A 14322-nucleotide genomic window follows, 5' to 3' on the forward strand; every position below is an offset into this window, starting at 1 on the left:
CATTTGGCTCACACCTCCTCTTTCTGAAATCCCCTTGCACGCTTCACGAGAAGGAAAAAGCCATTTCTCCTAGCTCAGTTAGCATCTATGGCGCCATTTCCACTTTTTTAACCAGGCCTGCCCCAGACTTGGAGGCTGAGAACGTGAGCCTTCATCTCCTAGGGTAAACCGGAGAATCCATTGCTGCCCTCCAGCGGCCACACATGGGATTCCCAAGCCCTGCTGGGGCCTCTGCTGCTGCTCTGCTGCTGCTGCTAAGTCGCTTCAGTCGTGTCCCACTCCGTGCGACCCCATAGACGGCAGCCCACCAGGCTCCCCCGTCCCTGGGATTCTCCAGGCAAGAACACTGGAGTGGGTTGCCATTTCCTTCTCCAAAGCAGGAAAATGAAAAGTGAAAATGAAGTCGCTCTGTCGTGTCCGACTCTTAGCAACCCCATGTACTGCAGCCTACCAGCCTCCTCCGTCCATGGGTTTTCCAGGCAAGAGTACTGGAGTGGGGTGCCATTGCCTTCTCCGGCTGGGGCCTCTGGTCTGTGACAAATCCATCTGTTCCGGTGCTGCAAGCAAAGGTGGAAACCCCCCGCTTTAACTTGCTCTGCTTTGGCTTTAAAAATAATCCCACGTTATACTCGAGTGAGAAAGTGAGTCTCTGGATAGGGAATTGAAAAGCGCTTCATTTCCGTGGCCGCAGAGCAGGGCTTCGCAACCACACCGCCGTTGTCATAGGAAACAGGCGTAACCCTGAGGTGTGGGGGCTGGCTGTGTGCCCTGTGGACGTTTGAGCCGCGTTCCTGCCTTCCCAGCACTAGGTGCCGGTAGCACACCTCTCTCTCCAGCCTTGACGACAAAAAAACGTCTCCTGACCGTGCCAAACTCTGGAGGCAGAATCGCCCCCGGTTGACCACTGATGTACAAAAAGCTGAGGGCTGGCATGTCTCCTGGACATGGCCTCCAAACCGAAGTTTTAGGCCCACAGTTAGAGAGCTGCAGCCTTTCAACAGAGCTGACCTGGAGCTCTGGGCGGCTCCGAGCAGGGAACAGGGAACATCAGGAACCCCAGAGTCAGCCCATTCTGGCTCCTCTCGGCCATCCCGAGGCTGGAGGCAGACCATGACCAGGGCTTCCATGCTGCAAGAGCCGAGGCCACAGTCACCATCTGGCACTGCCATCCCGGGGCACCCAGAAGGCTCTGAGACAGCCTGCCCACACGGCCTCTGTGGCCAGCCTCTCTGTCATTCACTCATTCAACACATCCTGAGCACCTACTGTGCGCAGGTCACTCTGCTAGGCCCTGGGTATATAACGTTCTATTAGGTCCCTGGATGTAAACAGAACATTAGATGACAGTGTGACGGGGAGGGGGAGGTGGGAGGCTGCAGGAATATTTAGGCGTTAAGACCCCGGTGCTGCAGGGGACTCCCTGAGGGTGAGCTATGCCGACCTGGGACTGTAAGATGCTGACCCTGTCTGCCCAGCAGTCTCCCACTGAGCCTGCACCCGGGGCGAGCTCACCACCTGAAAGTCCTCCGCAGGTCCCTGAGCTAGCTACGGGGTCTGAAGAGGGCAGAGCTGCCGGCCCTCAGCCTCTGGGGCCAGGGTGGCAGCGGTCTCTGGAGGCTCAGAGTAGGGCTGTGTCACTGGTTCCGACAGGATGCCCACAGTCACAGCCCCCTGGTGACAGAGCCTGGTGGCTCCGACCGTAAAGAATCCTGCAGTGAGGGAGACCTGGGTTTGATACCTGGGTTGGGAAAGATTCCCTGGAGGAGAGCATGGCCACCCACTCCAGTATTCTTGCCTGGAGAATCCCATGGACAGAGGAGCCTGGTGGGCTACAGTCCATGGGGTCGCAAACAGTCGGACACGGCTGAGCAATTAAGCACAGCACCTGATGAAAGAGCCTAGGGAAAGTACCCGGGAACCAACACATGGCCTGAATCTCATCCCAGGTGGAGGTCTCTCCCCATGTGGTTCTGAGAATCCCAGGATTCTTTTTCACCCCCGTTGCTCAGTTTTCATGCCTGAGTCAGTTTGCTGCCTGTTTTAAGCGACAGTGGCCTCGCTGGGATAATTCAGACTGGGCTTAACAAGGGAAGAAAAACTAGTGATAAGCTGGAAACGTGCCTGGGAGTTGGAAAGGTGGGGGCAGCCTCGCTTCTCAAGCCGTTTGCTGAGGACAGTGGCCACGTACAGGGAAGACGTCTGATGAGCTGAGCCAGCTGGTGAATTGAGGGTGCACTCCATGTCCCCTGCCCCCATCACGTCACACTTGTGATGGAAGACAAACCCCAGAGGATGCCCAGCAGCAGAAAAGCCACACTCCACGGGCACTTTGGTTTGACATAGAGCAAAAAAGAGAGCCTCTTAGACCTCACACAAGGCGTGTAGCTGCCTTAGACTGTGGGTGACCAGACATCCTGGTTTAGCATGAAACCCACCGAGGAAATCCTTCAGTCCCAGCAAACCAGGACAGTTATCTGCTCCATTCCACAGGAGAGAGTTTCTTCCTGCAGGGAGTGAGAGTGGTCTGTAAATGAGGCTGGGGGAGGGCTGAGCAGAGGATTCAGGGCAGCACACAGCGTGCTGCCTGCTGGAACTGGGCTCTGGAGTCCCAGGGATGGGACGCTTCTGTGCTGGTCGGAGGAAGAAGGCTGATATTTGAACGCTTCCCTCTCCCTTTGCTAACTTTGTCACCCCTCCTCAGAGCTGCGGATCTTGCTGCTGTGTGGCAGTGACCTTCTGGAATCCTTCTGCATCCCAGGACTGTGGAACGAGGCAGATGTGAGTAGCAGGGTTATGGCCTGCGCACAGCTGGTGTGGGGCAGGATGGGGAGGGGCACTCAACTCTGACCCCTGGTCTTCCCTCCCCATCTAGCCTCCCTCCCCAGCTTGAGTCTCCTATCTCCCGTGAGCTCCCAGGAGGGCAATCGTTCACATCATGATGGGAAAAAATTCTCACTACCCCCAAGCTTTATCTCCTCCTGTATTTTTACACTCACTCCCCCTCATGCTTGCTCCTGGAAAGCCCCTGGGAAAAAAGCAATCTGAGTCATAGAATACCTTCGCCAAACAGCACTTGGAGTATATGTGCTGGTGGGGAGAGGTGGGGGAGAGAGGTCTTTTTAAAAAAGAAAAAGCCTTTGCCCTTTTGAAATTATTATGTGCTTTGTTTTCCTTTGATTCTTTTTGAAGAAGTGGTAAATACCACCCTAGAATTTCCTTAACAAGAGAAAAAGGGTCAAGAGGGGAGAAGTTAATGATAAAAGGTCAGTAGGATCCTTCTGGCAATTGACTTGGGATTTAGGGAGCCAGGAATTGAAACTTATACCCTTTAGAAGCTCAGTGGACAAGTTGTTACCAAATCTGGCTGAGATGGTCTTAAACTAGCTAATTCATAAGTTCCTCACCCTTTAGACATACATTCATTTTTGTTATTTCATGAATTCATTCATCTGTTAGTCAGACCTAATGCTAGCTCCCAAGCCCATGGCCCTTTGAAAGTGGGTTTCTCATGGCAGATATTCTAGACTTAGTACATTTTTTGTATTACTTACTGTGTGACCCCATGCAAATCACTCAACTCCTTTGAGCCTTGGTTGTTTTTTTAAACCTAAAGAATGTTATCTGTAGCATTCTGAGATTTAAAATCTCAGAATGCTACAGATAAAAAGCAATATACAATACAGTGTCTGCCCGGAAGTATTAGGTGGCGAGATGTCAGCTTATGAAATTTTCTCATGTACATATATGTCTCTGAAGAGAAAGAGAAAAGAGACAACCTTCAGGGTGAAACTCAAGATCTCAGTTCTACTTCAGCACAGCTTGTGACAAGATATATTACAAGCATCAGTTTTTCCCATCTCAAAAATGGCCATCGTAATAGTACCCTTCATAGGGTTTGGGAGGAATTAAATGAGATTGTCCATGTAAAGTGCCCAGCCTAGCACCTGACACACAGTGCATACAACTGTTAATAAGTGAATCTACCTAAATAGACACATCGATAAACAGAGACGTTCAAGGTGAAGGGCATAAATGCTAACACGCTGTGTGATAACCAAGCAGGGAGGGAGAGTTTCAGGGGAAACGAATTATACTGTGTAAGCCCTTTCCTCTCCACGCCTGAACAATTTCTTGCAGGTGAAATTTTAAACCTCTTTTCAATTCTGGATTAAGTGGCTTAATTAACTTTTACTTTCCTCTCTACTTCGCAAGCTGCTTTGAAGGGAAAAAGTAATGCGGGCGAAGTTCTGTACAAGATTTCAGCAAAGCTCTTTCAAGAATCCGGGCAAATCCGGGCAGTAGCCGGAGGCCCCTTCCCACGGGGAGGCCCTGGCAGCCAGGGAGGGGATTTACAGGGATAAAGTGACAGAGCAGCAGCCTGAAGGGCCAGCACGTGAGCAGGACGTCTCAAGGGCCTCCTTGCTGCATGTGACTTGTAATGTGGGCCTCTCAAGGGCAGACACAGGCTTTCTGGAGCCTGAAATGGACACAACTGGGGGCCCCTGAAGCACAGCCAGTCCCTCTGCGCTGACGGCAGAGCCTCTAGCTTCTCTCCGAAACGGCTGCTCCTGACCTTGTCAGGTCCAACTTGTAGAGACCAGGGAAAAGAGCCCCAGGTCACTCCTCTTCCGGTTGGTCCCTAATGCTGAAGTGGGACCAACTGGAAGAGGAATACGTTGGTTAAAAGAGAAAAGTTGAGAAACCGAAAGCTGTTGATGTACTGGGGCTGTGGCAGTGGAGGCAGACTTGACACCCATTTATTCAATCATCTTCCCACCTGACCGTCACCCTAGGGATCAGAGCACCCAGCCTGGCTACTCCCAGAGGTGCAGCAGATCCAGACCAAGCAGGGACCCCACATCTGTGCGGCTGAAGGGGCTGAGAATGCCCGTCCACAGCACGGGCAGAAGGGCGATTGGGTGAAGCAGCCCCTCAGGGTTCACTCCAGAGGATTTTCTAGAGCCTGGAGTGCCAACCTCCCTACCCTCGAGCGCCCACAAAGACTCTGTGGGATCCTTAGAATCATGCCATCTGAGGTAGAGGCAAAAAAAAACCAAAAAAACAGAAAAAAACATGGAGTTGTTTCCTTACATAATGAGTGTGACTCTCAGGCCACAACAGAGGTGTGCCAGAAATATCACATGTAATTTATTCATACCAAATGAAAATTCAACTCCAAATCACTACTCCCAGGGATGATGGGAAATAGGTCTCAGTCATTGCTGATGAGCAGAACCTGAGAGGCTCACATGGGCTCCGAACACGAGCATCTCTTCGTTGGGGTTGCCACACACATCTTCCCTCTCGGGACCTTGAGGTGGGTGGCCCTCCCCTCTGTGCCCACCTGGAGAATAGGATTCCTGACTGAGTCTGGAAGCCCCGTGCTGGACCCCACCCACCTATGATCCTGCCCCTGTCTTCTTCTGAGGCTTTCCCCTTAGGGCAGCGGGTGGGCTTCACGGATCTCTAGCTTCTTTCTAGTGTGGAAGGAGCAGGGGGCAGTGGAACCTCTTCTTTCTCCGCTGAAGATAGCGCCCCTATTGTCTCTTCCCTCCTCAGGACCTCAAGGAACATCTCGTCAGTGTGTTTAAAGCCAGTGACTTCAAAATGTTCTGCTTTCTGCCCTGCAAATTCCTTTTGTAAAGGCTCTGGTTCTCCGCTAGAAATAGGGTGGGGATTGGACAAAAGTGGACACAGGGAGCATGAAACTAGCTAGCCACTCAGTGATTTATCCCACTGTCCTTACTGGGGGAAGGTTGGAGCTCACGGTCTAGGAAAGAAAGGTCCTTCTTTCAAGACTGGTCCAGGGTGAGCCCTGGTGATTTTAATAGGAAGCTCTGATCTCAGGTGGCCTCAGCCGGCGGTGGCTTGAAGCAGGGTTTCGGTTCCTGGCCAGAGACTGAGGCCGGGTCTCAGAGATGAGAGCACCAAATCCTAGCTGCTAGATGAGTGGTCCGAGACAAGACCCTAGCCCTTCAACTCTGCAGAAAAGAATTCCCACAAAGACAGCAAGTAGTGTAACAAGTGAAGTGTTTATTAGGAGGAGAAGAACACAGTACGTGTGGATAGACACATGGGTGGACTCAGAGAGCCGCGCCCTCGTGATAGTTTGAATCACTTTTATGAGACATTTCTTCCAGGTTTCCTTTGGCCAGTCATTTCAATCTGTCTGGTTCTGGGTGTGTATTTGGTATATCTCAGGAGCCTCCCATGTCTATGTACATCTCTCAGCCAAGATGGATTTCACCCAAGAGGCCTGTGGGTAGTTGGCGTCACTCCACTTTTGACCTCTTGAGGAGATTTCTAGTCGGGAGGGTTTCCTTGACTTTGAGAATGAGAAATGTGTAGTCTCTTATCTCTTATCCAGGCAGGGCTCAGCCTCCTCTCTTGATTGTACTGCTACTGATGTTTCAGAGTTTCTGTCCACGGGGAATGAATTCCAGTTGCTTTCCCTGGTGGGTGGTGGTGGGGTGGGGGCATGCTCCATTTACCTCCTGCCTCTGTTCTACCCTCTGGAGTTTGCCTGGAAGCAGCTGGTTTTAGGGATCTCTGTTCCTAACTATGAGATTACCTGGGATGAGATATGTGAGACCCACTTCTGCCCCCAGTTTCATTCATTTAGTGCACCCTTTATCAGAACACACTTCTTCTCTTTACCCGGTGTCCCATGTGATACTTGATGGCCACAGATCTGTGCTCAGTGACCATGAGCCTGAAGCTCTGAATCTGCCAATGATGGGACAGAAAGGTGGGGAAGAGAGCCAGGTTTCTTAGAAAAGTCCTATGTCCTTGCTCCCCATTCCAGCTTCCCATGTCATCTCCAGAATCCTCAGAAAAAAACCAGGGGAGAAGCCACTAGTTCAAACAGGTCTGTGGGGAACATAGGAGCCTCTCCACCCTTCTATAAAGAACGCTCACCAGAGGCCATGGAGCAGCAATGTCCCCACCCAGTCAGAAGCAGCTGGGACAGTCTGTTCCACAACAGGGCTGCCAAGGTCTCTCTCGGCACAATCACAGACTCTCCATTGAGTCAGTCTTGCTCATTCTTTTGCTTTGGATTCCTGAACCTATGCTCTCCATCCAGAAATGTAATTACACAACCACTCACCCCAACTCAAGCACATCCCTTGGGCATTTCCCAATAGACACAAAGATCCATTAGCCCATAGTGAATTCTGACCTTCTCTGACCAGTGACACACCCCTTGTCCTTACATTCCATGGAGAGAAAATGCCATACATATTCATCACATTTCTCTCCATGGAACACAGAAGAGTTGCTTCTGCATGGTCTGGCACTTGGCATTTTCATTCTTGATTCCCAAGAGAAAGCAAGATCCAGTTTCCTGGACCCACTTTTGGAGATGGTGACCCAGTCCCCACCAGTCCATCCCATTCCCAACCTTTTAATTAGAATAATCTCCCCCAGGAGACTTGATCTTTGCTGTGCTGCATCCTGACGCTGGGCTTCCCTGGGGGCTCAGGTGGTGAAGAATCCACCTGCAGTGCAGGAGACCCAGGTTTGATCCTTGGGTCAGGAAGAGCCCCTGGAGAAAGGAATGGCTACCCACTTTAGTATTCTTGCCTGGAGAATCCCATGGACAGAGGAGCCTGGTGAGCTGCAGATGACAAAGAGTCGGACATGACTGGGTGACTAAGCACACAGCAGGCACACATCCTGACACCATCAGGGAAGCAGGTGTCCCGGCCTGGACCAGGGCCTGTGAGAAGGCAAGGCCAAAGCCGAAAGGGTCAAGTCATGACAGATTTGTGAGACAGGAAACTCGTATCCTCCTCCCCTCCCTCAAACAAAGCCCATCGTCTAGTGATCTTATGCTGCCAGCTGCTTTTTCCATTATAGTATAATGGAAGGCAATCTGGCAAATTAATTCTGATTCAGGCATTCTTTCCTTCCATCAATCTTTCAGCTAATACTGAGTGCCCAGTATGAATGTAAGTACTTTATTTGTCCTGGCAGCACTTGCTAAAAATATCTTACAGTTTTTATTCTATTAGTTCATTATAGTACATGAAATGAAACATACAGAAAGTTTAAAAGAGTTCTTGAACTTAGTAAGCAGTCAATAAATGTTGGCTGTTATTTATTCATTGGTTTTAAAATATTTATTGAGTACCTGTCATGTCCCAGACACTGTTCTAGGGCTGAAGGAACAAAGAGAACAGAATACGTCAAGTTTCCGACCATGTGCACTTTGCCTTCTATGGGGTAGACAGACAATAAACACTCTTCTTGTTTCTCATGGCTTATCTCAGTTAACCCCCAGAGCCCTCCTGAAAGTGGAGTCCATTTATAGATATGGAAACCAGGGCTCACTTGGACTGGACTTGTCCGAGCATGCATGCGCATGTGCATGCTCAGTGGTGTCCAACTCTTTGCAACCCCATGGACTGCAGTCCACCAGTTTCCTCTGTCCATGGGATTTCCCAGGCAAGAATACTGGAGTTGGTTGCCATTTCTTCCTCCAAGGGATCTTTCCAATCCCAGGGATCGAACCCTCATTTTCTGCATTGGCAGGCAGATTCCTTACCACTGTACCATCTGGGAAACCAGACTTGTCCAAGACCACTTAGCTATTAACAGCAGAGCAGGACTTTGCATATGTTCAGTTCCCTAGTGCAGGTAAGACAGACAAGTGGGAAGAATGGCATGTAGTTCATAGCAGCCCAGCTTCCCTGGTGGCTCAGACAGTAAAGCGTCTGCCTACAATGCGGGAGACCCGAGTTTGATCCCTGGGTTGGGATGATCCTCTGGAGAAGGAAATGGCAACCCACTCCAGTACTCTTGCCTGGAAAATCCCATGGACAGAGGAGCCTGGTAGGCTGTAGTCCATGGGGTCGCAAAAAGTCAGACATGACTGAGTGACTTCACTTTCACTTTCTTTCAGCAGCTTGAGCTGGGCTTTGAATGATGGGCAGGATTGGATTTAAGTGAGTGCAAAGAGAAGGGCTTTGGAGGTTGAGAGAAGGCTGTCAAAGATCCAGTGGTAGGAATAAGACCTTTTGGGGAGATGGTTCTCGTTGGCTGAAACAGAAGGTTTATCTTGGTCTTTGCCTGGGAGGCTTCTGACTTTTCAGCAAGCAGACAAAATCATTTCAGTTTAATGATTACATGTATTTGCCACTTGAAAATGGTATTTGCATTTCAAATGAGCAAGGGTCAATATTTAACTCAAAGGAATGAACACCTGGAGGTGGAACATCAGGCACCAGAGATGGGCTAATGAGGAAGTTTTTATTTTTTTCTTTTTCTTTCTTTTTGCACTTCGCAGTCCAGCATTCCATAGGCTGGCTCTAATTGGCTGTGTTCTACATTTTTCCAGCCAACCAGGCATGGGCTAACTGCTTCCTACATCCACCAGCTATGGGAAAACAACCAAAGAAAATAAACAGAGGAAGAGCCTGGGGCACTGGCCACTCCAGAAGAAATCCCAGGGCTCCAGGACAAATGGAGCAAAGACAAACATTTGGCTTTTCAGGCTCAGATGGTTTTTATCAGACAGTCCCGCCCCAGCCAGGAAGCCCGATGGACACTTCCACCCCAGGGATTAGGCCCCCACACTGATAAGCCTGATGCCGCGTTTCCAGCCCAGGGAAAGGCAGCTTACCCCCTACCCTGGGAGATAGGGTTCTCGTGTGAAAGGCGCTGTTGCTTTGGTTTTCAGGCTTTTGACTTGAGGCTGGAATCCCTTGCCTTCCCACACCCCCAAGCAGATTGGAAATGGGTGTGGGGTTCCTCTGGGAAATCCCCTGGAAGGGTCATTCGTTTATTTGCACTAAGGAAGCCATTCTGAAAATGCATTCCCGCAGTAGCATCTGCTCAGCCCTCCCTCCAGAGAGAAGCCGGGTGCAGAACAAGGGTGGAGGATTCTTGCCTGAAATGGGAGGAGCATGTTTCAGATGCCCCTCACCTACTGTGTGGCTTCTGCTGGATGCTCTCGCATCTGGTTTAACCTACTCAGAAGCACACAAAATTACATACTTTAGGGGGCGACGTGGAGTAATGAACTGAGGACATGGCTCACCGTAAGCCTGGAGAAAAAAATGAAGATAGATTATATTTTCAAACCAAAAAATTTCAAGTCACTAAACTGCGAGTCTTAAAATGGATCTAGAACTTATTTACAAAACAGAAACAGACCCACAGACTTGGAGAACGAGCTTATGGTTGCCCGGAGTGAGGTGAAGGGAGGAGTGGAAGGATGGAGAGAAGGGACAGTTAGGGAGTTCAGGATAGGCATGTACACGCTGCTATATTTAAAACAGATAAACAACAAAGACCTACTGGAACACATGGAACTCTGCTCAATGTCATGTGGCAGCCTGGATGGCAGGGGCACTTGGAGGGGAATGGACCCATGTTTATGTATGGCTGAGTCCCTTCGCGGTTCACCTGAAAACTACCACAACATTGTTCATTGTCTATACCCCAATACAACATAAAAATTTTTTTTTAATGGATCTAAATTAGGCATGATGTGGTTAAAAAAAAAAAAAAAGAGCCTGTAAAGCAGACAAGAGTGGATTCAAATTCACTCACTAGCTGTGCAGCTTGGACTAGTTACTATATCTCACTGAGTCTTGGTTTCCCTGTCTATAAAGTGGGAACTGAAGCACATATCTCAGAAAATGGTTGTTGTAAGGATTAAATGCATTAATAAATAAATCTCCTCGTACTATGCCTGGTGCATACAGGTACCCTGATAAATGTTGCTTCCCCTTCCTGCTGGTAGTCCCTTGTTCATCCCTGATTATTCTCATCTGGAGAACAAGTACAAGTGAGCCCGAGAGATTCAGGTCCTCTCCCTTGAGAATGAAGAACTGTTTGGGGAGATGGTCAGGATTTCAAACTCTGATCTCAGAATGATTCCACAGAGGGTCTTAGCAGTTAGACTTGCCTGGGCAGGTCAATGTAAATTGGATTCTGCTGCTAAAGGAAGTCAAACCCTCTGTTTAAAATCCTCTAATGGTTTCTCTTTGCATTTGGAATGAAATCCCATCTTTATCATGATCTGGTTCTTCTGTACTTGCCCTACGTCTCTGTGCTCCAGTTACACTTGATTTCCTCGTTTGAATAGTCTTTCCCACCTCAGGGTCTTTGCATTAGCTGTGGCCTCACTGGGAATGCTCTTTTCCCAGGTATTCCTATGCCTGGCTCCTTCTTGCCATTTAGGTTTGGGCTTCAAGGTCATTTTGTTTTATATTCAACATTGTACTTAGCTCCACCTGATGTTTTCTTATTTACATATTTATTTGTTTATGATCTCTCCTGACTGTAGGTGAGTTCTGTGGGCACACTAAACTTGTCCATCTTATTGGGCAACACGGAGACAGTGCTCAGTTCACCATATACACTCAATAGAAGTTTTTGAATGAAAGAATGTAAGAGTATCTGGAAACAGCTTGGTTGGAGGAGTTCAGCCTCCACAGTGGGATGTGGCCCAAACTTTTGTCAGTTACCCAGAAGACAATTAGCCACTACAAGATTTTAATAGTAGTACCACTTAATAGTAGCCCACCTTATCTTTCAGAGCAACACGGGTGAAATCATTCATCATTTGTTTCATGTCTCCCACTGGATAGTGATTGAGCCAAGAGATGAAGCCATGGGGTGGGCTAGGAAGACCACAGGGCATCTTCCCGGCCAGGTATCCGTGGAACCCAGTAAGGCAAGTCTGGAAATTCTGCCTCCTGAGGGAAGATGGTAATTCCGCATTCCTTCCAAGAGATCTGCTGCCCAAGTTGCCCGGAGTGTTCTCCCTCCCAAGGCCAAGCTGCTTCCTGCCCCAACATGTGTCGTATCCTTTCCTCAGATTCCCCATGTGGAGGGGAAGCAGAGTCTGCCCCCTCCCACTTCCTTTCCCCAGCCCTACCCCTGCTGCCCCCAGGGACCCTTTGCCCCGGAAGACGAAAAGATATGATCAAAGCTGAGCCTGTGAGCAGGAAGTTGAAGCAGGATGAATGGCACAGAACCCCACCTCTGAGGCAGGACACAGGCCAGAGCTACCCTGAGAGACCACTGTCTGCTGCGGGTGGGGGAGAAGACTGTACCCCGCTCCTGCTCACCGCGGTGTGGCAGAATGAGGTCACAGCAGTCACGTCAGGAGAGGGACTTGCCAATCAGAATGCCTCTGCCCACCCCCCTCCCCTCCCCCAGGCAAGACCAAGACCAGCAGAGACGTCTCTGTGAGGACACAGGAGGTGTTGGGCCACTCGAGCTGGAACAGAAGCTCCATCCCAGGGCTCCATGGGCAGGGAGCGCTTGAGAAACTCTCTATTTCCTAGGGTCAGATGTCTGCCCTCATCTCTCTAGGGCATAGGGGTGGGGGGATGTCCTCATTTTTGCTGGAGTTCCCAGAGTGCCCATCCCACAGCTATCTCATTTTGACTTCATCCTACACCAAGCCAGGGTATTAGCAGCTTAGGCAGTTGCCTATATTGTTTTGTAAATTTGTGTTTATTTATTTATTTTTGGTTGCACTGGGTCTTCACTGCTGCGCAAGGGCTTTTTCTAGTTGTGGCGAGCGGCGGCTACTCTCAGTTGAGGTGCATGGGGCTTCTCATTGCAGTGGCTTCTCTTGTTGGGGAGCACTGGCTGTAGGGCAAGTGGGGTTCAGTAGTTGCAGCAGGCGGGCTTAAGTAGTTGTGGTACGCGGGCTTAGCCGCCCTGAGGCAGGCGGAATCCTCCTGGACCAGGGATAGAACCCATGTCCCCTACATTGGCAGGTGGCTTCCCATCCACTGTGCTGTGCTGAGTCACTCAGTTGTGTCCAACTCTTTGTGATCCCATGGACTGTAGCCAAGCTCCTCTGTCCATGGGCTTTCCCAGGCAAGAACACTAGAGTGGGTTGCCATTTTCTTCTCCTGACTCAGGAATCGAACCCAGGTCTCCTGCATTGCAGGCAGATTCTTTACCATCTGAGCCACCAGGGAAGCCCAAGAATACTGGAGTGAGTCACCTATCCCTTCTCCAGGGGATCTTTCCAACCCGGGAATTGAACTGGGGTCTCCTGCATTGCAGGCGGATTCTTTACTAGCTGAGCTACCAGGGAAGCCCTCCCATCCCCTGCACCACCAGGGAAGTCCCTGTCTATTGTTAAAAGCAACAATAATCCCAAAGTGGGTGCACCTCGGGAGGATTAGGGAGCTTTGTAAAGACAGAGGCTCTGGTTGATTGTAGACACTGTGTATCAAAATCCCTGGGCCTGTTATCGTTTGTAAAGCTCCCCAAGGTGATTCCACTGACCAATCAGATGAAGTTTGGGAACATTCAGAAGTTAAAATTACCCATGATTTTCATGGAGACCTGAAAGTCTCTCTAGAGTCACTTCCTGGAGTCTCTTAGAGTTCCCATTACTAGGTACACTGGGGCTGCCTTCCACATCCTAAAGTGGGAGAGTATATCAGCTAACTAGCTCCTAGAGAGGACTCTGCAGGAATCCTCTTCCTCAACAGTATATATTGAGCATGTATGATCCTCTTCACCCGGGAACATGGCAATGAATGAAACACAAAATTCCCTACCTTCATGAAGGTTACCTTCATAGGGGAGAGAGAAAGAGGCAAAAGTAAGGTTAAACAAAGAAAATATACAAGGTGTTAGATAGAGACACGTGCAATGGGGAAATGAAGACGAGTTAGGACGTGGGGACTGAGAGGGTGTGGGGAGGGTGAGGGTCTCTATGCAAAGGGTTGGAGGTTGAAATAGTGTGGCCAATGGAAGTTTCTGTGAGAAGGTGGTATTTAAGTGAAGGGTTTTGAGCCAAGGAACCACGTAATTTGACTGATATTTCAGTCTGGCTGTTGGGAATAGACTGGAAAAAGGCAAGAGAAAAATAGACCAGAGCAATCCAAGTGGGAGCTGATGGAGACGGACAATTTCTGTGGCTGCAAACTTGGTGGCTTAAAACTACACACATTTATTTTCTTTCATTTCTGGAAGCCAGAAGTCTGAAATGGGTTTCACTGGGCCAAAGCTAAGTCATAGTCAAGAGCCATAGTCCCTCCTCAGGCCCTCAGGGAGAATCTGTTTACTGAGCCATAGTCCCTCCTCAGGCCCTCAGGGAGAATCTGTTTCTTTCCTTTTCCGACTTCTTGAGCTGCACTTGTTGAACGCCATGGCCCCTTCTTCCATCTTCAAGGCCAACAGTGTAGCATCCTCTCTGCTCCATCTTCATATCATCTTCTCTCTCTTGAGTTAAATCTCCCTCTCCTTCTTCTTGTAAGGACCCTCGTTATTACATAAGGGCCCACCTAGATCATCCAGGACAATTTCAAGACCCTTAGTTTAATCACATCTTGTAAC

The 14322-nt window shown here is 49.5% G+C and overlaps 1 protein-coding gene across 2 annotated transcripts in view; it reads left to right on the forward strand.

Annotated features, from left to right (window-relative positions):
• The window catches only part of NMNAT2 (nicotinamide nucleotide adenylyltransferase 2), a 220484-nt gene that overhangs the window by 194541 nt on the left and 11621 nt on the right, over positions 1–14322 (forward strand). For both annotated transcript variants that reach the window (XM_025285503.3, XM_025285504.3), the window contains exon 11: positions 2702–2778. In XM_025285503.3, the coding sequence (XP_025141288.1) occupies positions 2702–2778 (77 nt within the window). The remainder of the gene's footprint in view (positions 1–2701; positions 2779–14322) is intronic.

This window comes from Bubalus bubalis, chromosome 5 (assembly GCF_019923935.1).
Source record: "Bubalus bubalis isolate 160015118507 breed Murrah chromosome 5, NDDB_SH_1, whole genome shotgun sequence".
NCBI lineage: Eukaryota > Metazoa > Chordata > Mammalia > Artiodactyla > Bovidae > Bubalus > Bubalus bubalis.